Source organism: Hypanus sabinus, unplaced genomic scaffold, assembly GCF_030144855.1.
Source record: "Hypanus sabinus isolate sHypSab1 unplaced genomic scaffold, sHypSab1.hap1 scaffold_293, whole genome shotgun sequence".
NCBI classification, from domain to species: domain Eukaryota; kingdom Metazoa; phylum Chordata; class Chondrichthyes; order Myliobatiformes; family Dasyatidae; genus Hypanus; species Hypanus sabinus.
The window spans coordinates 73,838-101,609 of record NW_026781079.1 but is presented as its reverse complement, the minus strand read 5'-3'; the positions used below and the strand labels follow the sequence as shown (position 1 = coordinate 101,609).

Here is a 27,772-nt window from a genome sequence, read left to right as displayed (position 1 = left end):
AGGGGGGAGGTGGGAAGGTGGAAATAGTGGCGGGGTGGGAGGTGAGTGGTTGGGGCAACACGGGGTGCAGAAGATGGAAATTAATTCCATGATCGAGGAAATGGGGAACGGGTAGAAACGTGTCTGAGATGGGAGAGCTGTGAATTTGAAACAATGTGGGAAATGAGGCCGATGGGTCGGGCAGCGTGTGAGGAGCGAGGAACAGTCACCGGGTCACGTGGGAGACATTCCACCGTCACCTGATCCAGTTTTACCGCAGATCGGCGGCATCTGCGCATTTGTTTCCGAGACCCCGCCCCTATCTGATGGCGCAATAAGCACACTGCGCATGCTCACGTTCCCGGGACGGCCAGTGCCTTTATTTCTTTGTCTTTGCTGAAGCGGGTCCGGAGCGGCGGATTGTCGGCATGATCCGGCTCGGGTTCTCGGGCGGGGAGCCGGAGATCGGATCGGGGGTGGAATGGATGATCCTCTGCGGAGCGAGACGGACAAGATCCATGCGGTGAGTACTGTGTCCGGTCCGGAGCGATGATAGGCAGTGAGTCCCGGTAACTTCCGCGAACTCGCGGTCTCACCCCGCTTGCTGGACAAAATCTGCCGGGGTCTGCCTGGGTTCTGAGACCTGGGGATACTTTCTATGGTGTGTTGATAAAAGTTGGTTCGGGGAGAAGGATAAATGCCAAAGTTGCTGATGCTCTATCTTTGTCATTTTAGTATATAGTAGTATGTACTGTTAATTTAGTACCTATGTATTTCTGGAGGACCATCAATGATCCATCTGCTTAATCCCTGCCCATCTTGTTCAACCTCTGTCCAGCCTGCATCCCACCACCTCGATGACAGATATCGATAATCTCTCTTCTACCGTTGCCTTCATTGTGAAGTCTTTCGCCTCACGTAATTATTTCTGAAATCAGTGTTTGTTATCTGAAATCCCAGAGGATTTATCTAATGCAGAATGTGGAAGGATAAAGACAGTCACCACAATTTTAGTTTCAAAGTTACCAAATGGTCGCTGTGTTCATCTTTGTCAGACGGAGACTCTCAGCGTTTAAAGTTGAGTCTGCTATTTCCTGTTTCGGTCATATTTGGAGAGGCAGTCTCCCTGTTGCCAGGAAGAGCCCACAGGATCTGCAGGGAGTGGTGAACATTTTTTCGCTCTCTGGTCACTTCCTCTCATTGAGAGTTAGTGGCCTCGGGAGCAGATGGAACAGCTTGATAGTGGGGTGGGGAGGTTGTTGTGAGCATTGACTGTATCGACTGTATTAACCCTGAGTGGGAATGAAGAGAAAACTAATGAATGTGGGACTTAAATTTGTGCAACTTTGTTCAGGCCGTCACAAACGTCTTGTAATCAGTCAATAGTATCATTTAAAGTAGAAAGAGAAAATGCTGAGACCGTTCAGCAGATCGGGCAACATCAGTACTGATACAGTCTGTTCCACAGTTTCTCCTTAGACAAATCTAATCTGATGAAACGAGTTTCCAACACTATTATTTCATTTTTATATTATTATTATTATTATTATTATTATTATTATTATTATTATTATTATTATTATTATTATTATTATTATTATTATTATTATTATTATTATTATTATTGTTATTATTATTATTATTATTAAATGTGATGGCCAATTGTGCTGGACAAGACCTCGTTTAATAATTAGATAATGGTAAATTGAGTTCACTTTAGCTGCAGGAGCCAATGTAAAACGTATCCCCGCTATCTGGCGACTCACGCCCAGGTTTTCCAGGCCGATCATTGGTCCAGTCAGACGATCATCAGCCTCCCGTTATGCCATAGGTTGATGCAGTGATCCGAAGTCTGATTGGCCGAAACACTGCATCATATTACTGGTAGCAAGGAGTCCGGGAGAGTTGCTGTTTGAGCTGTTTGGGCAAAAACTTCTTCTGTCTCCTCATTGTGAAGTATTTTGCCTCAATATCGGTGTTTGTTACCTAGAAATTTCAGAGGATTTATCGAATGCAGCATGAGGTAAGGTAAAGGCAAATATTACAATTTCAGTTTCAACGTTATAAAATAGCAGTTGAGTTAATTTTATATTAAGTCACTTTACAGGACAATGTCAGGGGTGCAGTCTGTCACCAGAAGTTTAATTGAAGTTGGATAATGCAAGAAGACAATTATCTGAAAGACAAGAGTAAATCGATAGGAAAGTGATTTCAAAAGAAAATTTCACTTTTTTGGAATGGTCGAGTCAAGGCCCTATCGTTAATCCCATGGGAATGTTGTGGAATGGACTGCAGCAGCAGTTCAGGCAAGGAATTCCACCAACATCCGAGAGCTGAAACAGTTTTGCCAGGCGGAATGGCCTAAAATTCTTCCAAGCCGATGTGCAGTATTATCTACAGTTATCGGAAGCATTTGGCTAAATTTATTGCTGTATGGGTTAGTGGGGGGCGGGGGTCACACCAATTATTGAAAACCAAGGTTCACAGACTTATTTTTAACAAATGCATGTAATATTGAATCCTGTTAATCTTGTCATAATGAGACTCAGAGCGTTTGAAATTGACTCCATTGTTTACATTTTTCGGTCATTTTTGGAGGGTCGCTTTCTGCATTGCCAGGATAACATCCCATGTGACCGGCAAGGAGCGGTAAACATTTTTATCTCTCGCTGGTCGTCGTTGCTCAGCGAGAGTTAGTGGCCTCAGGACCAGATATAACAGACTGAAAAAGGGGTGGGGAGGAGGTTGTGAGCATTGACCGTGTCTACTGAACAATTCCTGTGTTGAAATGAAGAGAAAACTAATGATGATCCCTTTTTCCATCTGGTTCCATCTGCTCATTCCCCATGCAACTTGTTTAAACTCTGTCCAGCCTGTATCCCCTCACCTCAGTGATATGTATCAACCATCTTGTTCAAACTCTGTCCAGCCTGTATCCCACCACCTCAATGATATATATCAACCATCTTGTTTAATCACTTTTCAGACTGTATCGCATTGCTGCAATGATATCTTTCAGCAATCTTTCTTTTAAACTTTGTCTTTATTGTGAAGTTTTGTTTTGCACCTTTTCAAGGGTTGTGCTTTCCTTTTTTTTTTGATAACTAGAAACACCAGAGGTTTAATTGAGTACAGCACGTGGCAGGGTAAAAGCAGACATTTCAATTTTTGTTTTCCGTTACAAAATGACTGCAGTGTTCATCTTTGTCATAACGGAACTCATAGCATCTGAGATTGAGTTTGTTATTTCCTTTTCCAGTTATTTTCAGTGAGCTACTTCCTCTGTTTCCAGGGTAACGGCCCGTCAGATCTGCAGCAAGTGTTGCACTTTTTAATCGCTCTGTGGTCTCCGCCTCTCAGCGTAGAGACAGTGGCCTCGGGAGCAAATATAACAAAGTGATAGTGGGAGGAAAGGATGTTGTGAGCATTGACTGTATGGAATGTTTTACAGCAGGGTCTGAATGAACTCAGAACTAACAGAGTGGTTGGGGTGGGGTGGCATTTACAGTTTAGGGTGGCAATCGGTTACTATCTGTGCATTAAAATGAAGAGGGTGGAAATATTACAGTTGCAGGAAGATTTAAAGTCAGGAGGAGAAAATACTGGAAACGCTCAGCAGATCGGCAGCATCTCGGACGGTCTGAGTTCTGGAACTGGGTCTTCCACCATTTGTCCTTTCAGAGGTGTAGTCTGATGTACTGAGAACCCAGCTTTTTTTACTTCATAATTTTACATTTTGCAGGAAACATGGCAGCCCTCTCTGCTGGGCAAGATCCCACACAGCGATGACACAGGGATCAAACGTGCTCGGTTTAGCTGCTGGGGTCAGGCTGAGGTGTATCCGCATTCTCGATACAGACCGGGGAACCAGCCTGAGTACCGGCCCCGGGAGAGGATCATTAAGATCCAATTCACGATAGTTTGAGAATTGGAAGTGGCTGGAACACCACAGCAAATTGCCGGCACCAAAGCGTCTTTGCATGGGTGATAATATTGGGCTGGTGACTCTGATGATATGGAACTGGCAGTATACGGGCTTCAGTCCAGGTTGGCAATACCACAGCTAGGATCGGAATTTTCTCAGTCTGCAGCGAAGCTGAAGTCTCGGGCGGTAGGACATTGGTTATGGGGAAATCACCGTCAGCACTGCCCAATAGAACATCATATCTGCCAAGTATTTTGGAGATTATTTAAGAGTTAACTAGGAAGTTAGGTGAAGTTGTGCAGTGGTGTTGTTCATCTGAACTTTGGTAAAGTCTACAACAAGATCCCGCATGGCAGCTGTTCGGGAAGGTTCGGTCACGTGGGATTCACGGGGAGCTGGCGAGGTGGATTCACACCGGGCTCCAGAACAAGAAGCAGAGGGAGATGATTGAAGATGGTTTTAGCGAATGGAGCCCTGTGATGAGTGGGATGTGTGTGACAGTGTCGACACCTCTGTAATTCATTATTCATGCCATTGATTTGTACATGACTGTACAAGTCAAGTTTAGTAAATTTGAATTCAATTGAATTAAATTGACTTTAATTTTTACATCCTTCACATACACGAGGAGTAAAAATCTTTACGTTACGTCTCCTTCTAAATGTGTAATGTACAAACAAAGTAATTTATAAGAATTTAAAATAAATTGAGCATTCCATATAATACAGAATACGACAGATCAACGTGAGTTAATTAGTCTGATGGGCTGGTGGAAGGAGCTGTCCAGGAACCCGTTAGCAGCCGACCCGAGATAGAGCAGATAATCTACGCTCAATAGTAATTAAATTCCTGCAATACAGTAACAAGGCGGAGATGCTACGAATGGCCTGGGATAAGAAGAGGGTGTTTTTATACGATAAATTAATATATTTCGACAAGATTACCCACCCCACCCCGCAGTCCTGCAGAAAAGTAAAAATACTCAGAAGCAAAGCGAATACTAAAACAAGAAAGGATTAGTACGATGCTAAACTCCGCACGCTGCTAACCTTCGATTGTATTATCAAGATGGGATCCAACTGTATCAGACAATGGAAGAGGCGACTACAGACATGAAGGCCGGAGGGTTGCCCGTCAGCGTGATCAAACCAAGGAAAGCCTGGCTGAGGAACTGTCTCGCTCCGCTTGGGAAATAGTGCGAGAATCGAGAAGGCAGGAGACAGGAGGAGGCCGAGATTAATATATCAGGAAGAGACTGGGAGTTTTCCAAAGACAGTCCTCACCTCCTTCAGAAGAGCCATAAGGTTTGGCTAACTTTAAAAATGTTGAGAACCTAAACGGAAGCAAAAGTAGACAGTGATATACCCATCTCGAGAAATACTTATTACAATGTGGATTTTATATTACTTGGTTGTTATTCTTTATTCGCTCACTTACTCCTTTTTCCCCACCAAAATGAGAATATATATATGTGCATATATGTGTATGTATGTAATGTGTGTGTGTATGTGAAATCTTTTCTGTGTAATGGATTTGTCCACTGACTTTTATGAATGCTGCAATGGGGGCCCTCAACTCACAAATATGAGGGGTTATCCCCCACAGCTAGACATTTCCTCTAGCTCAACGCAGGGTCATTTATTAGGGAACTCAGCCTTAGAATCACAGGTTCGTTGCCATTTTTGTTATTATTTACGTTTCTTGGTTCTTATTTGTTCAGGGAGTAGATCGATTAAGTTTTATTCTAATTTCAATGATACATTGACAGAAAAACACAGATGGCTAAGGACAAATTAAAATTCATTTATTTCAATATCAAAGGGCAATTAATTCCAATCAAACGGAATAGAATTTGATCCAAAATGAAAAAAAAAGCCCATGTAGTATATTTACGGGAAAAGGATTTAAGTGATAATGAGCATAGAAAACTAAAGAGAATGGGCTCCACTACTTTGTTTTTCTCCTCATATAAATCAGGACATAGGAGAGGAGTTGCTATTCTTATTTTTTTTGTGACGAGCTGCCGGCGGAAGTAGTGGATGCGTGTTTGTTCGCAACATTCAATGTAAGTTTAGATAAATCAATCGATGGCACGGGTTGGTCGTGACAGACCAGAATCATAGTTCGACACGGAGTACATGGGCCGTTAAATCTGTTTCTGTGCTGTAGCACTCCACAACTCTGCGGCACCATGACATGCACCCTGACTTCCGGTTCCTCTGAGAGAAGCACAACGTCAAACCAGCACACACAAAGTGCTGGAGGAACTCAGTGTGTTAGGCTGGTTTGTGATTGGACTATCTCCTCTAAGGAGGGTTTGACGACCTGCGTGCCTCACTGATCCGGAGAGCTGGATTGGCTTGAGTCAGTTTTTATTTTGTTTTAGCTCTTGGGAGGGTCACCCATTGCATATAGATGAAACTGTAGGGGGCAGACGAAGAGTGGTCCACGTGTCCTCCGGGGTCGGGTTTTTAGTTCAGCGTTAACAACTCTGTGTTAAGGATCCGGCCTGATAACTGGGTCGAAGGGGCTCTGGACCACGACAGCCCTGAAATTCTAACTCCTTTCACCTGGCCATATGGGTTTTGAACCAGCCCCTTCCCTATTTGGACGCTCGCCAGTTACCCACTTATCCCCTCAATAGCACCCACCTGTTTCTGTTCTCGCTCATTACCCGGTACACTTAAACCCTTCCTCGACTCACACTATCTATCTGTTCGTCCCAGTCCTGAACTGAGTCGTTCCAGCCTGCTATAGCGACTACTGTCAAAGGAAATTTTTGAATTCTGTGTTTCGGGATTATGCCTGTTTGGAACTTGATTCTTGCCTGGAGCACCCGTAATTGTCTGCCCTCGCCGGACAGCCTTTCCCGGGTAAGACCTCCGCCTGCCATTCCGGCTTCGTGCCTGTCTCCTGGTGTTGAAAGACTGTTACCCCTGTGGCCGCTAATAAAATCCTGGTAAAAGGACATTCATTGGTCTGGACTTGAGTCCTACTGCAACCGGCCCCTTCTGACACTCTGACTGGTAATACAGAATTGTTACGAAACAGCAATGACGAAACCTTTTGCATCAGAGTGCAATGGTATCCCCGCGTCTTCACCCCGCACTTGCATGACTGACAGCAGTGGGAACAGTGGGGAAGCTACTGACACGATGAAAGAAGCCAGGACCACCGTCACCGATGGACGACTTTCATTGCTGCTCTAAACAAGGGCCATTAGAAACTTGAGTCGGAGAAATAATAACGGGGGCCAAGGTGGATGAACTAAATGCTTATTTAGTTCTTCCCTGTAGAAGACGCTGGCAGTTTGCCTGACAGTGATAGTAGAGCGTACAATCATCACAGCGACATTTGGTTCTGCGCTTCGCGCTCCCTGGAGTACAAATCTATAGGAAATATAATAAAAGTTTAAATTATAAATCATTAACAGAAAATAGAAATTGTTAAGTAAGGTAGTGCAAGTCAGGTCCGCATATTTGGAATGTACGGCCCAGATCCGGGTCAGGATCCGTTCAGCAGCCTTATCACAGTTGGAAGGAAGCTGCTCCCAAATCTGGCCGTAGGAGTCTTCAAGCTCCTGAGCCTTCTCCCGGAAGAATGCTTTCTAAGGTGCATGTACAGAAATTAGTGAGGGTTTTAGCGGACAGGCCTAGTGTTAGGATTACAATGGAAAAGATGCTCAGATAGCTGAAAGATCTGAGGGTACATAAGTCAACTAGACCAGATGGAATGCACCCACAGATTCTGCAAGAGGCAGCGGTATAGACTGTCGACGCACAAGTAATGATCTTTCAAAAAACATTGTACTCAAAAATTGTAAATGTTACTCCATTCTTTAAGAAAGGAAGAAGGCAGCAGGAAGGAAGTTATGGACCAATTAGCCTGACCTCAGAGGTTGAGAAGATGTTGAAGGCATTCGTTAAGGATGAGCTGATGGAGTACATGGTGACACCGGACAAGATAGAACAACGTCCACATGGTTTCCTTCAGGGAAAGTCCTGCCTGACGAACTTGATGGAATTCTTTGAAGAGATTTCGAATAGGGTAGATAAAGGTGATGTAGTGGCTGTTGTGTATTTGGAGTTTCAGAGGGCCTTTGACAAGGTGCCACACGAGGCTGTTTACCGAGGTTAGAACCCATGATATTGCAAGAGAGTTATTTGCATAGTTAGAGCATTGGCCGATTGGTAGGAGGCTGTGATTGGGAATAAAATGATCCTTTTCTGGTTGGCTGCCAGTGACGTGTGGTATTCCGCGGGGGTCGATGTTAGGACTGCTTGGTATTAGGCTGTATCTCAATGATTTAGATAGGTGGCTTTGTTGCCAGCTTTGCAGATGAGAAGATTGGTGGAGGGGCAGGTAGTGTTGACGAAACAGGTAGGCTGCAGAAGGACTCAGACAGTTTCGAAGAATGACAAGAAAGTAGCAAATTAATATCATGTTGGAAACCGCACGGTTCGGCATTTTGGTTGAAGAAATTAATGTTCTGACTATTTTCTAAGAGGGGAGAAATTTTTAAAATCGGAGATAGAAAGGGACTTCGGACTTCTTGTGCAGAACAACCCAAAAGTTAACTTTCAGGTAGAGTCCATAGCGAGGAAGGCAAATGTCAGGTTAGCATTCATTTCAAGAGGTCTGGAATACAACAGCAGGGATGTGATGCTGAGGTATTATAGGGGACTGGTCGGGTCGCACCTTGAGTATTGAAATCAACTCTATGCTCCTCATCTAAAAACATGATGTGTTGGCTTTGCAGAGGGTTCAGAGGAGGTTCACAAGGATGATTCCGGGAATGAAAGGGTTATCATAGGAGGAACGTTTGATGGCTCTGCGTCTGTATTCGTTGGAATTCAGAAAGATGAGGAGGGATCTCAGTGAAACCGTTTGAATGTTGAAAGGCCTCGACAGAGTAGATGTGGAAACGATGGTAGGGGAGTCTAGGACAAAGATGCGGAGAAATTTCTTCACGCAGTGGGTGTTGAATTTGTGAAATTTAGCTGCCGTCAGGTTCTACTCACCTGTAACGTCACCTTTCTGCCCCATTCTGATGTTTCAGCAGAGCAAGGACTGAAATCACTAACCTTGTAGGTGTTAGGGTATAGCGAATGACGTGGCAATAGTGTATACATTCACACGTAAAAAGCATTTGCTGTGCCCTGCTGGTCAGAACACGACGTGCAACGATTGAAAAAAAAAACGACAACGTTTATCAATTATAAAGTATAAGACAGTATATGTAAGAAACAACTCAAATTTAAATTCAAGGCAATGGAACAGGGTTATATTTATTATATTTCTTTGTTTTACTGGGGGTGTCTGCAAGAAAATTAATCCCAAGGATTTATATAGTGTAGTATTGTGCAAACGTCTTAGCCACATATATCTACCAGGGCGCCCAAGACTTTTGAATACTATGTGGGCTCTTTAACGTATTGCTCTATCCTGTTGCCGAGAAAAATGTCTCGGCATTTGTGAATGACGATAAACCTGATTCTGTTATGGATCTGTATTGTGGACAGAGAGTGGGAAGTAGAAAAGGAGGGGGGGGGATCGCAATCAATAAACCAATTAACTGGAATTAATTGGGCCTGCCTGATTTCTCAGGGCTGGGCATGTCTGTACCCACGCCAACACCGACCCTGCTATACTCTCTGGCACCTGTCCCGCAACCCCTCCTGAGACGCTCAACCTTGCCCCTCCCAACGTGATTTGCTCTGGCCAGGTTTGCAAACTTGCACTCCGCTCCGCGTTGATAAAGGTCTCAGGCATCAAAGCCAGATATATGCCCTGAAGATTTATGCACAGTATTGTGCATAATCTGACAATGACTTTAATTTGATTTTTTTACCCGAGATGTGTTATTTACTTTTCTGCGTTACACACACACCTGTGCATTCTTTAACTTCCCATTTCTGTAGCTCGGAACACTTGATGAGATACGCCACTCATCCTATTGTTCCTAGTGGTAATTCCCCATGCAACTACCGTTGTACATTTGTGCAACAGTGGGTCAATATTGCCAGCTGAAGTCAATTCTTAATGTGATAGAAACACAGAAACATCGAAAACTTACAGCGCGAAACTGTGCCGAACATGTCCTCACCTGAGAACTACCTAGGCTTACCCATAGCCCTCTATTTTTCTAAACTCCATGTACATATCCAGGAGTCTCTTAAAAGACCCTATCGTTTCAGCCTCCACCACCGCCGCCGGCAGCCCGTTCCAAACACTCACCACTCTCTGCGTAAAAAAAAAACTTATCTCGGGAAATAGTACTATTTCGACCTCTTTACGGTGGTCTGAACTGCATTAGAAGTTGCAATGCTTAGTTAGTATAAAAGTAAGGAAGGAAGAGACAGACAGTATTCTTATACGACGGAGTGATCTACAGTATGCAGGATAAAGATTGTATCATTAGAAAGCGACTCTTAAACAAGTGCGAAGCCTGGAGCATAAAGCCCTGGGACACAGTGATGCAGGTGTACAAAGCAGGTTTTCAACTGGACATTTGATCCAGCGGACAACAGAGATATCGGTTCACATGACTCTTCATTTCCTTTAACTGTAATGTATCAGATTTTCGGCTCTCACTCTCGAACTGCAGGATGAATTCGAGTATAGCATTATCCCGAGCTGCTGCTGGTTCCATTACTGTAAGGACCCAAATTAAAGCGGTTCGTTACACAACACACAATGCAAGAAGTACTTACGTTATACATCTAAATTCTTAAGGTGCAATACCTCACAAAAGCCCGTGTTGAACTCCATCTGCCAGTTGTACAGGTCCAAGTACTGCTGAACCGTTGAGCCCTTCGAAAAACCTTCATAGTATCCGCAGCGCTGGTGTGGTGTGTGTGTGTGTGTGTGTGTGTGTGTGTGTGTGTGTGTGTGTGTGTGTGTGTGTGTGTGTGTGTGTGTGTGTGTGTGTCTGTGTGTGTGTGTGTGTGTGTGTGTGTGTGTGTGTGTGTGTGTGAGGTGTGTGTGTGTGTATGTGAGTGTGTGTGTGTGTGTGTGTGTGAGTGTGTGTGTGTGTGTGTGTGGTGTGTGTGTATGTGTGTGTGTGTGTGTGTGCGAGTGTGTGTGTGTGTGTATGGTGTGTGTTTGTGTATGCTGAGTGTGTGTGTGTGTGAGTCAGTGTGTGTGTATGTGAGTGAGTGTGTGTGTGTGTGTATGGTGTGTGTGTGTGAGTGTGTGTGTGTATGGTGTGTGTGTGTATGTGCGTGTGTGTGAGTGTGTGTGAGTGTGTGTGTGTATGGTGTGTGTGTGTGTGTGAGTGTGTGTGTGTTTGTGTGTGTGTGTATGTGTGTGTGCGTGTGTATGGGTGTGTGTGTGTGTTTGTGTGTGTGTGTTTGTGTGTGTGTTTGTGTGTGTGTGTATGGGTGTGTGTGTATGGGTGTGTGTGTGTGTGTTTGTGTGTGTGTGTGTAAGAGAGAGAGAGAGAGAGAGAGAGAGAGAGAGAGAGAGAGAGAGAGAGAGAGAGAGAGAGAGAGAGAGAGAGTATATAAATCCCATTCCCATTTGCATTCTGAACGGGTCCATTCTGAATCTAATCGTTCAAATCTCCGTGGATCAGAGAGGTGTTAACTTCGGATAGAGCTAATCAGAAGGAAAGTTGTCAAACTCATGATGAACATTCGTGCAAAACAATTGCCCTGCATCCATCTCCACCTTCGTCATATCCTCGATAAACTCAATCAACTTCGTCAGACCTGATCTTCTCGCGCAAAGCCACGATGACTGTCCGTAATTAGGACGTCCTTTTCCAGATGATCAGGTTTCCTGTCCCTCACGCACCTCTCCAAGAGCGACCCGACCACTGACATCCTGACCTCAACTGCTTTCAGCAGAAGTGGTGGATGCGGTTTTGATTTTAGCAATAAGAGAAATTTAGCAGCGGAATATGAACCGATCTTATGGGTACAGGTCGATGGGAGCAGGCCGAATAATAGCTGGGCACGGAGCAGGTGGCGGGCGGGCTTCTTTCCGTGCTGTAGTGTTCTTGGACTGTGTGACTCTGTGAAGTGATGTACAATTTCATCAAAACCATGAAACGCATAGCCCTTTGACGTTGCCCATATTCAAAGGTTTACAAAGATTTCAAAGGTACATTTAATATCAGAGAAATGCATACAAGATACTTCCTGAAATTCCTTTTCTTCACAAACATCCACAAAAACAGGGGAGTGCTCCAAAGTATGAATGAACCCCGAAGTCCCCCCAACTCCCCCCAAGCATAATCAGCAGCAAAGCAACGATACCCCGTCCCCCACCAGTAAAAAAAAACATCGGCAACCCCCACCGAGCACTCAAGCCTGCAGCAAAGACAGAGACTTGCAGTACCCCAAAGACTACTCGATCACCCGGTAATCCGACATGCCACTGGCTCTCCATTTCCCTAATAGAGGAAAAAGAGGTGTCCTCCTTTCCTCACAGGCCATAGCAAATACCACTAAATTCTCATCTTGCTACCTCTACAGATTTCCCTAGAAATCTTGGAGTACTGTGTCCAGTTCTGGTCGCCTCACTCTAGGAAGGATGTGGAAGCATTGGAAAGGGTACAGAGGAGATTTAGCAGAATGCTGCCTGGTTTAGAGAGTATGCATTATGATCAGAGATTAAGGGAGCTAGGGCTTTACTGTCTGGAAAGAAGGAGGATGAGAGGAGACATGATAGAGGTATACCAGATAAGAATAGAAAGTGGACAGCCAGTAAGAAAGTAAGAATAGAAGTGGACAGCCAGCGCATTTTTCCCGGGGCACCAATGCTCAATCCAAGAGGACATGGCTTTGAGGTAAGGGGAGAACAGAGGGGATATTAGATGAAGGGTTTTCACTCAGAGAGTAGTTGGTGCGTGGAATGCACTGCCTGAGTCAGTGGTGGAGGCAGATACACGAGTGAAATTTAGGAGAGAGCCAGTCAAGTATATGGAGGAATTTAAGGCGGAGGGTTATATGGGAGGCAGGGTTTAAGGTTCGGCACAACATTATGGGGTGAATGGCCTGTACTGCGCTGTGCCGTGTTGTTCTATAAACTGGAAGGTGAATACACTTTTGAAAACAATAAAGTAACGCGTCGGAAATCTCAAGAAGATATCTTGCGAAATCTCAAGAAGGGAAATCTGTATTTTGTCATCGCCAAATGTGAGTTGAAACAGAGCCAACGACTATCGAATCACTGATCACTGATCACCGGATGTATTTGCAAGTGCAGCAGTGGGGATTGCTAAAAATGATCGGAAGTTACATTATCCTCGCCAGGATCTCGGATCAGTCAGCTGAGGGAACTTTGACTGACTTGGGAGGCGAGGATTGTTGCTTTGTGCGAGTCAGTGCTCAGTGCCTGAACGCACGCAGCTGCCCATCCTCAGCGACGAGATGCTGGCTAGTCAGAGTGTCGTGAAGCAGATTCTCTGTCCGCGGTATGGAAGCCACGATGGTCTGTTGCCTCCCAGGTGCTATGGTCCAGAATGTCACTGGGTGGCTGCAGAAGATCCCGAAGACCGAGGATGGGCAGCCTGATGTCGTGGTGTACATGGACACAAATGACATAGTTACGAAGGGGATGGAGGTCCTGCGCAATGGGTGCAAGGAGTTAGGGAAGGTAGTCATTTCCAGACTACTCCTAGTCGCATGTGCTGGTCAAGGCAGGAAAAGAGGAACAGTGCAGATGAATAAGTGGCCGAGAAATTAGCGTAGGGGCTGGTTATCAGACTTGTGGACCATTGGAATGACCGGTAGATAAAGGGCTGTTTACACCTGAAGACGAGGAGACGTTTTCTGGAGCTGTAGTGGAGATTATAACTAAGTTGGCATCTAGATGGGAACCGCAGCGATATGGGTGAGGATGGGGCCGTTTGACAATAGACAATAGTTGCGGGAGTAGGCCATTCGGCCCTTCCAGCCAGCACCACCATTCAATGTGATCATGGCTGATCATCCACAATCCATACCCCATTCCTGCCTTCTCCCCATATCCCTTGACTCCGCAATCTTTAAGAGCTCTAACTAACACTTTCTTGAAAGCATCCAGAGAATTGACCTGCACTGCCTTCTGGGGCAGAGCATTCCACAGATCCACAACTCTCTAGGTGAAAAAGTTTTTCCTCTGCCCGGTTCTAAATGGCCCTTATTCTGAAACTGTGGCCTCGGGTTCTGGACTCCCCCCCCCCCCCCAACATCGGGAACATGTTTCCTGCCTCCAGCGTGTCCACTCCCTTAATAATCATATGTTTCAATCAGATCCCCTCTCATCCTTCTAAATTACAGTGTATACATGTCCAGTCGCTCCAATCTTTCAACACATGACAGTCCCGCCATCCCGGGAATCAACCTCGGGAACCTACGCTGCACTCCCCCTACAGTAAGGATGTCCTACCTCACATTTGGAGAACAAACGGACCACAGTACTCCAGGTGTGGTCTCACCAGGGCCCTGTCCACCTGCAGAAGGACCTCTTTGCTCCTAAACTCAATTCCCCTTTTGTTCTGAAGGCCAGCATGCCATCAGATGTCTTCACGGTCTGCTGTACCTGCATGCCTACTTTCAGTGACTGATGAACAAGGACACCTAAACCTCGTTGTACTTCCCCTTTTCCTACCTTGATAACATTCAGATAGTAACCTGTCTTCCTGTTCTGCCCACCCCCGACCACAATTCCACACTATTTATAACATTGATCATTACAGGAAATATTAACATTACCCGAGTTAATACAATTTTAGAATAGTTTCGATCACATGGTAAAATACCATTAGGTGTAAAATCATTATTGGTTAGTTATAACTATTTCTGCCAAGACCAGCATGGATACAAACACAGTTCCTTATGTTGACATCTGCTCCTACTCTCCAACGTTCTACCACCCCTTCCTACGGTGTCCTTCTCCTATTTAGTTATGGTATACATCAAGAATGCTTTGTGCAACCAGATACTTCTTTATTTAGACCTATGTATAACGCTATTAGGGAACAATGAACTGGTAGATCATTTGTGGCTGAGTAAGGTTCACTTTTTGGCTATGCAGCAACCAACATGAGCTACCTAGAAGCTGAATAAGCTAAACATACCCCTTAATCCATTCTCCCATTTACCTATCCCTCTACCTAAGCTTACCTTTCCCTTCATCGGAGGGGCAATTAGTGTTGAGGAAGAACGAATTCTCTGCAGGAGGACATCGGAGGATTCGGGCAATAGGCAAGGAATTTGCAGGTAACAGGACAGGGGGGGGGGCGATGTCTATGGTCATGCACTTTGGTAGATGGAATAAAGGCGTGGCCTATTTTCTGAACTGGAAGGTAATTCAGATATCAGAGATACAAAGGGACTTCAAGGTCCTTGTGCAGAATTTCCCCATGATCAACTAGCAGGTTGAGTTGTTGATAAGGAAGGCAAATGCAATGCCAGCATTCATTCCGAGTTGCGCTGATTATAAGAGCATCGATTGGATTTTGAGGTTTTATAAAGCAGTACCCAGTGCGCACTGCGAGCCTTCTGGGCTGTATTGGGTCGCTGAACTGGAGAAAAATCTCTGCCAGCATTGGAGCGTGTCGAAATATAGTGTACGAGAGTGATTCAGGTAGTGAAAGGGTTAAAGGACGAGGAGAGTTTGATGGCTCTGGGTCTGCACTCCATCGAATTTAGGAGGATGAGGGGAAACCTATTGAATGTTAGCGGCCTAGTCAGCGTGGAGATGGAGAGGATGATTCCTTTACTGGGTGTCTAGGGCCGGAGTGCACAGCGTCAGGATAGGGGAACCTCAATTTAGAACAGAGATGAGAAAGAATTTCTTCTGCCAGAAGGGGATGAATCTGTGGAGCTCATTGCCACGGATAGACGTGGAGGCCAAGATCTTGATTATATTTAACATTGATGTTGTTAGCTTCTTGGTTAATCCGGGCATCGGGGTTACGGGGAGATAGCAGGAGAACAGGACTGACAGGGATGTACCTTTTTTTGAACAAAGGGGCAGCATTCGTCTCCCTCCAATCCCCCGGTACCATTCCCCTGGAAAACGAGGACATAAAGATGCTAGCCAAAGGCTCAGCAATCCCTTCCCTCGCCTCGTGGAGCAGCCTGGGGAATATTCTTTAAAGCTCCGGGATCTTGTCCGTGCTAATGTATTTTAAGAACTCGAACATCTCCCTTAATATCAATATGCTTCAGAAGATCAACCTCACTAATATTGTCCTCACCGTCCTCATTTTCACTCTCAAAGGTGAATACTGAAGGGCAGTATTCATTGATGACATCGCTCACCTCCACACCTCCAGGCACATCTTCCCATCTTTATCTCTAATCCGTCCTACTTTCACTCCTGTCATCCTTTCCTTTCCTCACATAATTGAAGTATTCGTCTGGATATTCCTTTACCCTACTTGCCAAGGCTTTCTCATGCCCCCTTCTTGCTCTCCTCAGCCTCTTCTTAATCTCCTTTCTTGCTACCCTAGATTCCTCAATAGACTCATCTGATCCTTGCTTGCTAAACTTCATGTATGCTGCCTTCTTCAAATCGACAAGATTTTCCACCTCACTTGTCACCCATGATCCATTCACCCTACCATTCTTTATCTTTATCACCGGGACAAATTTATCCCTAACATCCTGCAATAGATCTCTAAACATCGACCACATGTCCATACATTTCCCTGCAAAAATGTCATCCAAATTCACACACGCAAGTTACTGCCTCATTATTTCCTTTCTCCAATTAAAAAAATATCCTGTCCGCTCGGATTTTATCCTTTTCCATGATAATACTAAAGGTCAGAGAGCGGTGGGCACTGTCTCCCAGATGCTCACACACTATGGGATCTGTGACCTGACCCGGTTCGTTACCTAATACTAGATCTAGTATCACATTCCCCCTAGTCGGCCTGTCAATATATTGTGACAGGAATCCGTCCTGGACACACTTAGCAAACTCTGCCCTAACTAAACCATTGGAACGAATCAGGTGTCAATCAATTTCAGGGAAGTTAAAGTCACCCATGATAACAACACTGCTATTTCTGCACCTTTTCAACATCTGCCTCCCATTCTGCTCCTTGGCATCACTGCTGCTACCAGATATATGGTACTCCCAGTACAGTACCGTTCCCTTCCTGTTCCTGACTTCCACCCATACTGACTCAAAAGAGGATCCTGCTACATCACCCACCCTTTCTGTAGTTGTAATAGTATCACTGACCAGTAATGCCACCCTCCCCCTCTTTCCCCCCGTCCCTCTGCCTTTTAAAACACTGAAATCCAGTAATATTGAGAATCCATTCCTGCCCTGGTACCAGCCAAGTCTCTGTAATGGCCACTACATCATAATTCCATGTATGAATCCAAGCTCTCAGTTCATCACCTTTGTTCCTGATGCTTCTTGCGTTGAAGTACACACACTTCAGCCCTTCTACCTTAATACCTTTACACCCTTTATTCTGCTTCTCTTTCCTCAAAGACTCTCGATATGTTAGATCTAGCTTTACTCCATGCACTCTTTCACTGCTCTAACGCTCCGAGTCCCCAACCACCTTGCAAATTAGTTTAAACCCTCTTCTTCAAATACCAGCCTCTTCTTCCAACACCCGAAATTCTTTGGATATTCCCATGATAAGTGCAAGGCTGCTGAGTCCAACATTTGTCATTTCATCACCGACATCAGCATTCTCCCCACCCACTACTTCCCTTCGTCTACTTCTATACAAATAATGTAGAATACTCCCAGACCAGTAACCGCTCCCTTCCTGTTCCTGACTTCCACCCATACTGACTCAAAAGAGGATCCTGCTACATCACCCACCCTTTCTGTAGTTGTAATAATATCCCTGACCAGTAATGCCACCTCTCCTCTCCTCCACCCTCCCCCTATCCATTTAAAAGCACTAAAATTCCGGAATATTGAGAATGCATTGCTGCCCTGGTACCAGCCAAGTCTCTGAAATGCCCCCTACATCATAATTCCATGTATGTGCCCAAGCTCTCAGTTCATCACCTTTGCTCCTGATGCTTCTTGCGTTGTCGCACACTCGCTCTAGCTCCTCCCCCAGCTTTTTTCATTCAGCAGAGATCGCTCCCTACGCGACTCCCTTGTGCCCTCGTCCCTCTCAACATATCTCCCTCCTTGCGCTTATGGTTACCAGCGGAACATGTGCTCCCAAAACTCCGCTCGCGGTCCATGAGCGGCGTTTTGACCACATGAATGTGGATTTGGTTGGCACGTTGCCTCATGGACCATACGTTGGTCGTAGGCACCGCCGCCCTCGACCATCTCAGCGGCGGAGGTGGCTCTAGCGTTCGTTTGCTCGCGAATCGCTTGGTTCCGCGTCCCGTGATGAATGTATTCAGACAGAGGTACGCGGTGTACGTCCGAGCTTTGATATGCGCTCGCCGGTGGTCTAGAGCGGTGGTAATTTAAAAAGAAGACAACCATATGCAGTGGGCAGCGGAGTGAGAGTTAGCAGAGAGATACGGCTTTGGCTCAATGGATGATGACGACGCGAGGAGGGTTTCGCTGTGCTAAATGCGGAAAGGTCGTAGGTGTGTGAGGCCGGTTTTCTGTTCTCGTTGCCAGATGTGGCACGTCCTGGAGTCTCCCTGCCTCCCGGACGGCCATATCTGCGCCCGGTGTGTCGAGCTGCAGCTCCTAAGGGACAGCGTTAGGGAACTGGAAATGCAGCACGATGATCATCGTCTGGTCAGGGATATCGGGGAGGTGATAGGAAGGAGTTAGAGGGAGGTGGTCACTCCGTGACCACGGGAGACAGACAGGTCGGTAACAGTCAGGAGAGGGAAGGGGAAGAGTCAGGCTCTAGAGAGTATCCCTGCGACTGTACCCCTTGACAATAACTACTCCTGTTTGAGTACTGTTGGGGGCGACGGCCTACCTGGGGAAAACAACAGTGTAGGTGCGTCTGGCAGAGAGTCCGGCCCTGTGGCTCAGAAATGTAGAGGAAGAAAGAGGAAGGCGGTAGTGATAGGGGACTCTATTGCTAAGGGGTCAGACAGGAGATTCTGTGGACGCAGGAAAGAAACTCATATGGTAGTTTGCCACCCAGGTGCCAGGGTCTGCGATGTTTCTGATGCACTGCTGTCCGCTGCACGTCTCTGCACCGCGACGCAGTTCCGTAGATCCGGTGTCGGTGGCTCGCCGCTGGTTGGCCGCATCCATTAGAAGTATCTAATTTTTTCTACCTATTATAGAGGGCAAACGCCACAGGCGTACTCGGCGCTGGCTTTGCATTTCCAATCCGTCCCCTAATAAATTCATTTATATAAGATCAGGAATCCGAGTGAAAGGAAGAAAATAATAAAAAAAAGTCATACCCGATTGTAATTTTCCACTCACGCGGATTGGAAAGTTCAAGATTGAACATTAAATTCTGGAAAAAATGTTCTCATCCAGGATATGTAATGATCAACCAGATACTTATTTCTACAGGGTTACATTTGTGATTTGGCTGCCCTGTATCTCTTACCGGCAATAAGGGAGTCAGCACACTGGTTTAAAGTTTGAAATTTAAAGGGTTTGGCAACCTCAACGTTTACTTTACCCCTTTGGGAAATTGACACCGCGCCACAGAAAAATTTGTCTCAAGGAGCGTTCCGTGCGGACACTGTTGGTGACCGTTATTGTCCCCCTCGCTCTCGGAAGTTTAAGACTGGGTAATAAACGTGTTGTGTGATATAATCAAACTGCGGCGTGATATCACAGGCGGCCGCAGCTCATATTGTCTGTCGCGAGAGAACGGCGAAGCGATGAGAGAAGAGATCCGGTCTTAAAGCAGTCAAGGGTCGTAAACCGACATAGCGAGGTCACAGGTAGATTACCAGTCAGAAAGTCACCACACACGGAGAATCGGAGCAATAAACCAAAGATCAGCGAGTTCGTTGGAACAAATCCAAAATAGAGTGTGCCGGCATCAACAGATAAAGGTTAATGATTCACCGAACACACACATTGCGTAATGGGGGCGTGACTATTCACGGTCAGAACCAGCATCGGGTCTCGGCGGAATCAGAGCCCCGCGGCCCCACAGAAGGCAGAGAGGACAGAAAATATAACTTGCACTCATACAGCTTGCGTCAGTTGCGGGTAGTTAACCATTTCAGGGATTTTTTCAACAAGCCTCAGACAACAGGAACGAGTTTGCTTGGGATCTTTTTTCAGCCCCTCCAATCTTCCCTACAGATCGAATGACCCACGATGGACACGACACATCGGCTCCGTGCCGCAGGATTCGTCCAGGAAACAATATTACAAGGGAAAAAAACGGGTGCAGACTCCAGGAAGAGTGATGGCGCAGGGCGCAGTTGGGTACTTTGTGACCCAGTGTGTTTGGGCGCAAATGTCAGCACTCCTGTGAAGGGGCCCCAAGTTATTTTAAAGCACGTGGCTGGTTTGAAAACAAACATAAAAAGAAAGGCTTCCACGTCAACTTATTTAATTTTTTGACCTCACTAATAATGTTCTGTTTGTTACAGAACACCGGCGCCTGGCGAAACTCTGTCCGCACAATGGCTGAAAGTGCGGAGAGCAATGGCTTCTCAAATGCATCAACTGCAGGAAAGTGCACGGGTATGTTACCGTTTTTTAAATTTAATTGTAAATTCTAATCGGTGGTGTGTCTGGCTTTAATCCGTGTCCACAAATTGCAAATGATTTGTGAAGGGACGGAGAAGAGAGACGAGAGAGAGTTAACATCTATTGGGGAAGCACAGTCATATGTGGAAAGGGGTATACCTACTGCCTGCTTCACACTCCTCACAGCGCGTTGCTCTCTAAACCAGCAGCATCCTGGTAAATCTCCTCTGTACACTTTCATACGCTTCCACATTCTTCCTATAGTGAGGCAACCAGGACTGGACGCAGTACTCCAAGTGTGGCTTAACTAGAGTTTTATAGAGCTGCATCATTACATCGCGTCTCTTAAACTCTATCCCTCGACTTATCAAAGCTAACACCCCATAAACTTTCTTAACTACCCTATCAACCTGTGAGGCAACTTTCAGGGATCCTTGGACATGTACCCCCAGATCCCTCTGCTCCTCCACACTACCATGTATCCTGTCATTTACTTTGTTCTCTGCCTTGGAGTTTGTCCTTCCAAAGTGTACCACCTCACACTTCTCCACGTTGAACACCATCTGCCGCCTCTCAGCCCACTTCCTCATTCTATTGATGTCTCTCTGTAATCGTCGACAATCCTCTACACTATCCACAACCCCACCAAACTTTGTGTCATCTGCAACCTTGCCAACCCACCATTCTACCCCCACATCCAGGTCGTTAATGAAAATTACATAAAGTAGGGGTCCCAGAACCGATCCTTGTGAGACATCCCGAGTCACAACCCTCCAATCCGAGTGTACCCCCTCCACCTAGATCCTCTGCCTTCTGCAGGTAAGCCACTTCTGAATCCACCTGGCCAAACGTCCCTGGATCCCATGCCTTCTGACTTTCTGAATAAGCCTACCATGTCGAACTTTATCAAATGCCTGACTAAAGTCCATGCAGATCTCAACCACTGCACTAACCTCATCTGTATGCCTGGTCACATCCTCAAATAACTATATCAGGCTTGTTAGACACGATCTGCCCTTCACAAAGCCATGCTGACTGTCCCTGATTGGACAATGATTCTCTAAAAGCCCAATGATCCCATCTCTAAGAATATTTTCCAACAGCTTTCCCACCACAGACGTAAGCCTCACTGGTCTATAATTTCCCGGACTATCCCTACTAACGTTTTTTGAACAAAGGGACAGCATTCGCCTCCCTCCAATCCTCCGGTACCATTCCCGTGGACAGCGAGGACATAAAGATCCTAGCCAGAGATGGATAACAGAGGAAATAAAGGAAGGTGTCATATGCAAAAGTCGTTCGTACAAAGTCACCAAGAGTAGTGGTGAAATGGAAAACTGGGGGAACGTTAAAAAGCAACGAAAGCACTTAGCGAGCAATAAAGAAAGGGAAGATAGATTGTGAAAATAAAGCAGCTCAAAATATAGAAAACTGATAGTAAATGTTTTTATAATTACATAAATCATGAGGGTTGGCAAAAAGAACGTAGGATCCCGGGAGGACGAGAAGGGGGAATTGGTATCGGGTAATGAGGAAGTGGCTGAGGTGGTTTTGTATTGGTTTTCACAGTGGAGGAGACGTCTAATTTGCCGAAGACAGTTGGTATGGATGCAATAGAAGGTGCGGACCTCCATACAATAGCTCTCCCTAGGTAGTGTTGAGCAAACTTGTGGGCTTAAAGATTGACAAGTCCCCTGACTCTGATGGAATGTACCCGAGGGTGCTGAAATTAATAGCAGGGGTTGTAGTAGAGGCGTCTGGACTCTGAGCAGGTCCCGAAGGATTGGAAGAAGGCGAACGTCCCGCCACTGCTCAGAAAAGGATGGCTGCAAAAGGCAATAAAACTATCGGCAAGCTGTACTAACGTCTGCACTTGGGAAAATACGTGAAACTATCATTTAGGAGAAAATGGCGCTACATCTGGAAATGAATTGACACATCATGCACACACGGCACGGATTCAGCAAAGGCAGGTCCTGTTTGATAAACTTACTGGATTTCTTTGAGGATATAACGAGCGCAGTTGAATGTTATTTAATTGGATTTCGTGAAGGAGTTCCATAAGGTGCCACAGAAAGGACTTATCCATTAGATACGGATTCATAGAGTTGGGGCTGATTTATTAGCATGGATGGAGAATTGGTTAACCAATAGAAAGCAGTGAGTCTTTCTCTGGTTGGCAAACAGTGATGAGCGGTGTCCCACAGGGGGTCAGTGCTGGGCCTACAACTGTTCATGACATACACTAATGATCTGGAAGGGCAGACCGAATATCTGGTATCTAAGTTTGCTGATGATAGTAAATTGAACGCAAAAACAAATCCTACAGAGGATACGGAAAGTCTGTTGATAGGTGTAGATAGGTCAAGTGAGAGAGCAAGGGTCTGGCAGATACAGTAATACTGGTAAATACAACGTCATTCACTTTGGAAGGAAAAATGGAAGAACAGATTATTATTTGAATGCTACAACATTGCAGGATGTTCCTGTGCAGAAGGACTTGGCGGTGCCCGTGCATGAATCGCAAAATGTTAGTTTGCAGGTGCAGCAGTCTGTCAAGAAGGCAAATGGAATGTTGGCCTTCATTGTTAGAGAGAGTGAATTTTAGGGCAGGGAGGTCATGCTCCAAATGTACAGAGTGATGGTGAGGCCGCACCTGGGGTACTGTTTGCAGTTCTGGTCTCCTAACCTGAGGAAGGATAGACTGGCTTTGGATCCGTTGCAGAGGAGGTTCTCCAGTTTGATTTCAGACATGATGGGGTTAGACTATGGAGTTCTCTTTTCTAACTGACAATAAACCGAAATACAACTCAATTCAAATTATAAATGGAGAAAAGTTGGAAGTAACCAGGTGTCGAAAATTGATAGAGTATATGGCGGACCATGATGCTCCACTTACAATATTGCATTCTCCGGTTTTAATTTATCTTGTATATTCGGATGTATACTCGGTATCATCCTCACCTCAAACACGTTCGCTTTTCGTAAGTTAAGATGCCACCTAATTACTCCTATTAAACCACTGAGCGAGGGACAATTACTTACTCCTTGTCGATTACTTTGCGCCTTCAGAAGCTTCTGATGACGTTTATCCTCCCGGAACCCGCGTCATTTACAATGAAGAGACAGTCGGGAATCCTCCTGTCTGACTGCTGAATCCGGCCTGTCAGGAGATTACCACGTTTCCATACAGCAAATAAGCCGAGATCGGACAGCGTGTGGTCCCAGGGTGTGTGGGGTGGGGTGGGTAGGTGGGGCGTTGGCTTAGGGGAGCGGAGACTTTGTGAGCAGGGAAGGTGTCCCCCTCTGTTTACGTTAGCTATTAACCGACCATCGGCATTCGTGTCCACATACGGGAAAGCCGTTTTTCGCGAAGGGCGCGCCCTGGAGCGTCAACGCCGGACTGAGGCCACAGACCGTGGGTTGCTTCTGGATTGGCGACGTCAAGGGAGTGCCGCGGAGGCAGATTCAGCTCTTTGAGGATGCCGAGTTCAAGGAGAGGTCGTGGAAAGGAGAGCGCCGAGCAACGACACCATCGGGAGTCGGTAGGTGAGAGGTGCGATACAGCTGTGCGAAGAGGGGTAGCCCGATGAGATGGGTACAATCCAGGCCGCTCAGCAAGTGGAGGGTGAATGATATCAGACGCACGCACAGTGACTGGACGGGCCGAAAGAAACTTAGAATGGGAGTGACTGTATGAAAGAAACGCCACCTGCTGGCAGGAGGCCCTTTGCGGCGGCGATCTGCTGTTAGAGGTTCCGCTCCACGAATCAATCTTAGCTAACTGTGTTACATCTCGTACCTCCCAGTTCTTACTTTTAGTGTATTGTTGGCTGTAATATTTTCACTGTTGAGAATGTGAAAGCTTACTTTCTTCCGTTATATTTCCTTGCAGTTTCCTGCCGATGGCTGTGGATGCTCAGCGGCTCGTTACGAGGCAAGCGGCTCCTCAAGAGTTGTATCTTCGTCCTACTGGCTTTCCTTCTGTTTCTCTGGAGCAGAAATATTAGTTCCAACGACGTCCGGAGCAGTCGCTCCTTAACGTTAAACACGTCCTTCATGATGCTGCCGTCCAGCGAATGTATCAGCAACACGATCTTCCTCGTCCTACTGGTCACGAGTTCCCCCGGTCAGTTCCAGACTCGCAACGTTATCCGCCAAACCTGGGGGAGCAGACGGCGGGTTGGAGGAGCCACAGCGGTCACTTACTTCGTGTTGGGACACGGGCGGGAGCGGCAGCCCTTGATTGAAAAGGAGAACGCCCTGCACCGGGACATCATCCAGGCTGACTTCCATGACACTTACTACAACCTGACCCGGAAGGTGCTGACGGGCCTGGGGTGGCTCTGCAGCTACTGCCCCTCCGCCGCATTCGTGATGAAGACTGACACCGACATGTTCGTCAACACCGACTACCTGCTGGAGCTCCTGTCCCGCGCCCCCCGCAGCAACTTCTTCACTGGTTTCATTTACGGAGGCATGCGGCCTATCCGGCAGAAACAGAGTCGATGGTACTTCAGCACGGAGGAATACCCTGGGGAAAGTTACCCACCTTTCTGTTCCGGCACCGGTTACGTCCTGTCCACGGACACGGCGTGTGCTGTGTGGAACATCTCCCGGACCGCACCGCTGTTCAAATTGGAGGACGTTCACGTGGGGCTGCGCCTGGCGGAGCTGAACATAAAGCCGGTGCCCATCCACTCCAAGCGCGTGTTCTTCAATGGCAGGGTTCCGTTCTCCATCTGCACCTACCGGCGGCTCGTCACCTCGCATCACGTGGACGACTCGGATAAGCTGCTCTACTGGCGAGGCGTTATGGACTCAGGCAGCGCGGACTGCCCCGAAAAGACGTGACGAAAGCGTACTTACTTACTCTACCGTATCGGGGAGAGGGTGGGGTGGTGGTGCGGTTTGGGGGTGAGTGTTGCACTTTAAGAAGCAGGTGGAGGCCAGGTACGGGAGAGGGCGGGCGGATCGGCGGGGCGTTGGAATGCCGCTGTGTGATGGACATTGCGGAGCGTGATGGCGTTGAGAATGCTGTGACTGAGAGGGAGAGGAAGGTGGATAGGGGCGAGGGGGACACAGAGTGCGTGTGAGAAAGAGAGAGAAAGAGAGAAGAGGAGAGAGAGAGAGAGAGAGAGAGAGAGAGAGAGAGAGAGAGAGAGAGAGAGAGAGAGAGAGAGAGAGAGAGAGAGAGAGAGAGAGAGAGAGAGAGAGAGAGAGAGAGAGAGAGAGGAGGGGGACCCAGAGCTATCAAACTCCTCATACAATGAGATCCCCCCCTCATTCTTCTAAACTCCAGCGAGTACCGACCCAGAGCCATCAAACTCTCCTCTTACAATGAGATCCACTCCCTCATTCTTCTAAACTCCAGCGAGTACCGACCCAGAGCCATCAAATATTCCTCGTATGATAAACCTTTTATTCCTGGAACCTTACTTGCGAGCCTCCTTCAGACCCTCTCCAATGCCAGCACATCTTTTCGCAGAGGAAGGGCCCAGAACTGTTCACGATGCTCATGGTGAGGATTCGCCGGTGCCTTATAATCTGACAATGAACTGGTTTGAAGTTGAACAGTGAATCGGGGCGATAATCCCAGCCAGACTGAACCAGAATTCAGGTCATGACTCCTTACTGGGGAAGATGAAATAGCTTAGCGAAGTGTAATCACCCTCACAGTGAGTTGGATGAGAAACTGTCGATGGGAGAAGGTGCAGGAAATATCTTCTGGGCGAGGTTTTGGGCAGTTCAATACAAGCGATGGGGAACAGGGAGTGCAGGCACGTACTAATGACGCTAAAGTCCTGGTTTACGAACGTGTCGCCGATTAAACATAGTTCAGGATCGGGCGCTCAGCAGATGGAAGGTTCACAGACTATGATGGGCAACATTATAGCATCTTAATGAGCACACACATCACGGCGGTATTTGTAGCAGTTCAATATCATCAATTAACACACAGTGGCAGACGTGGGACATTTGGCACTGCAGTTTATTATTCCCCCCCCACCCCATTATTCTGTCATCTCCCCGTGACCTGAGACACCTTTACTAAACAAAACCCGTGTCCAGTTTAACCTATACCGAATGCCTTGTCGTATGTGGCAATGCATTCAGCAGTTTCACTACCCACTGGCTAAAGAAATTCCTCCAATATCATCGTTAATATTGTGCCCAGAGATCCAGAATAAAGTACTGTCTAAAATTCGGTGCTTCTGACAATGATCCTCAAAATAAATCTTCATAGCTTATAATGAGCATTGCTTATATTTATCTGCATCAATTGAGAATCAATTAATTAGGACCAGGGCTCAATTTTATATCCATAGTGATCGAACTGGTAAATTGTTAGCTAACCAATTAAAAGCTATCTCGACTAAGCGACAAATTATTAAAATTCATAAACAAGACGGCAATCTGACTACTGATCACAAAGAAATCAATAACACTTTCCAAGATTTTTATATATCTTTATATCAATCAGAATTTGATGGCGATCTATCCATGATGGATAACTTTTTTGACAATTTGAATATTCCCAAACTGACAGATGAAGATCGCAGCTTGTTTGATGCTCCTATCTCTTTGGCCGAAACAGGAGAGGCTATCTCATCAATGAATTCAGGGAAAGCTCCTGGTCCTGATGGTTATATTATAGAATTTTTAAAAACTTTTTCTTCTTTGCTTTCCCCTTGGTTATGTGAAATTTTTAATGATGCATTTGTTAAGAAGAGATTATCTCCGTCTTTTTATGAAGCTTCTATCTCTCTAATTCTTAAAAAAGATAAGGATCCCACTTTATGTGCATCTTATCGCCCTATATCACTATTAAATGTAGACTCTAAGATTCTTACAAAAATTTTAGCTATTTGGTTAGAAAAGGTACTATCACAGATTATTTCAGAAGACCAAACTAGTTTTATTAGAAATCGGTATTCCATTATAATATTAGAAAATTGATTAATATAATTTATACTTCATCACCCACAATTCCAGAATGTGTTATTTCATTAGACGCTGAAAAAGCTTTTGATAGAGTTGAATGGGTATACTTATTTAACGCTTTGAGATATTTTAATTTTAGTCCTAATTTTATATCATGGATCAAACTAATATGTTATAAACCTGTTGCTTCTGTTCTTACAAATAATTACAGATCCTCTTTTTTTCAATTATCTCGTGGTACGAGACAAGGTTGTCCCTTAAGTCCCTTATTGTTTAATATTGCATTAGAACCTTTAGCCATTGCTATTCGTGAATCTCCTAATATTTTTGGTATTACCCTTAATGAGAAATTAT

At 45.8% G+C, this 27,772-nt stretch overlaps 1 protein-coding gene across 3 annotated transcripts in view; it reads left to right on the top strand.

Annotated features, from left to right (window-relative positions):
* The first annotated feature begins 352 nt into the window (after positions 1-352).
* LOC132388292 (beta-1,3-galactosyltransferase 5-like) overlaps positions 353-27,772 on the top strand; it is a 45,589-nt gene continuing 18,169 nt past the window's right edge. For 2 of the 3 annotated variants that reach the window (XR_009510204.1, XM_059960630.1), the window contains exon 1: positions 356-502. Coding sequence is in view for 2 of the 3 variants with exons in the window: in XM_059960630.1 (XP_059816613.1) it covers positions 461-502 (42 nt within the window). In the remaining variant the exon portion in view is untranslated. Of the gene's footprint in view, positions 503-20,373; positions 20,468-24,368; positions 25,684-27,772 lie in introns of those variants that run through there. The other variant, XM_059960631.1, reaches the window with a different exon arrangement.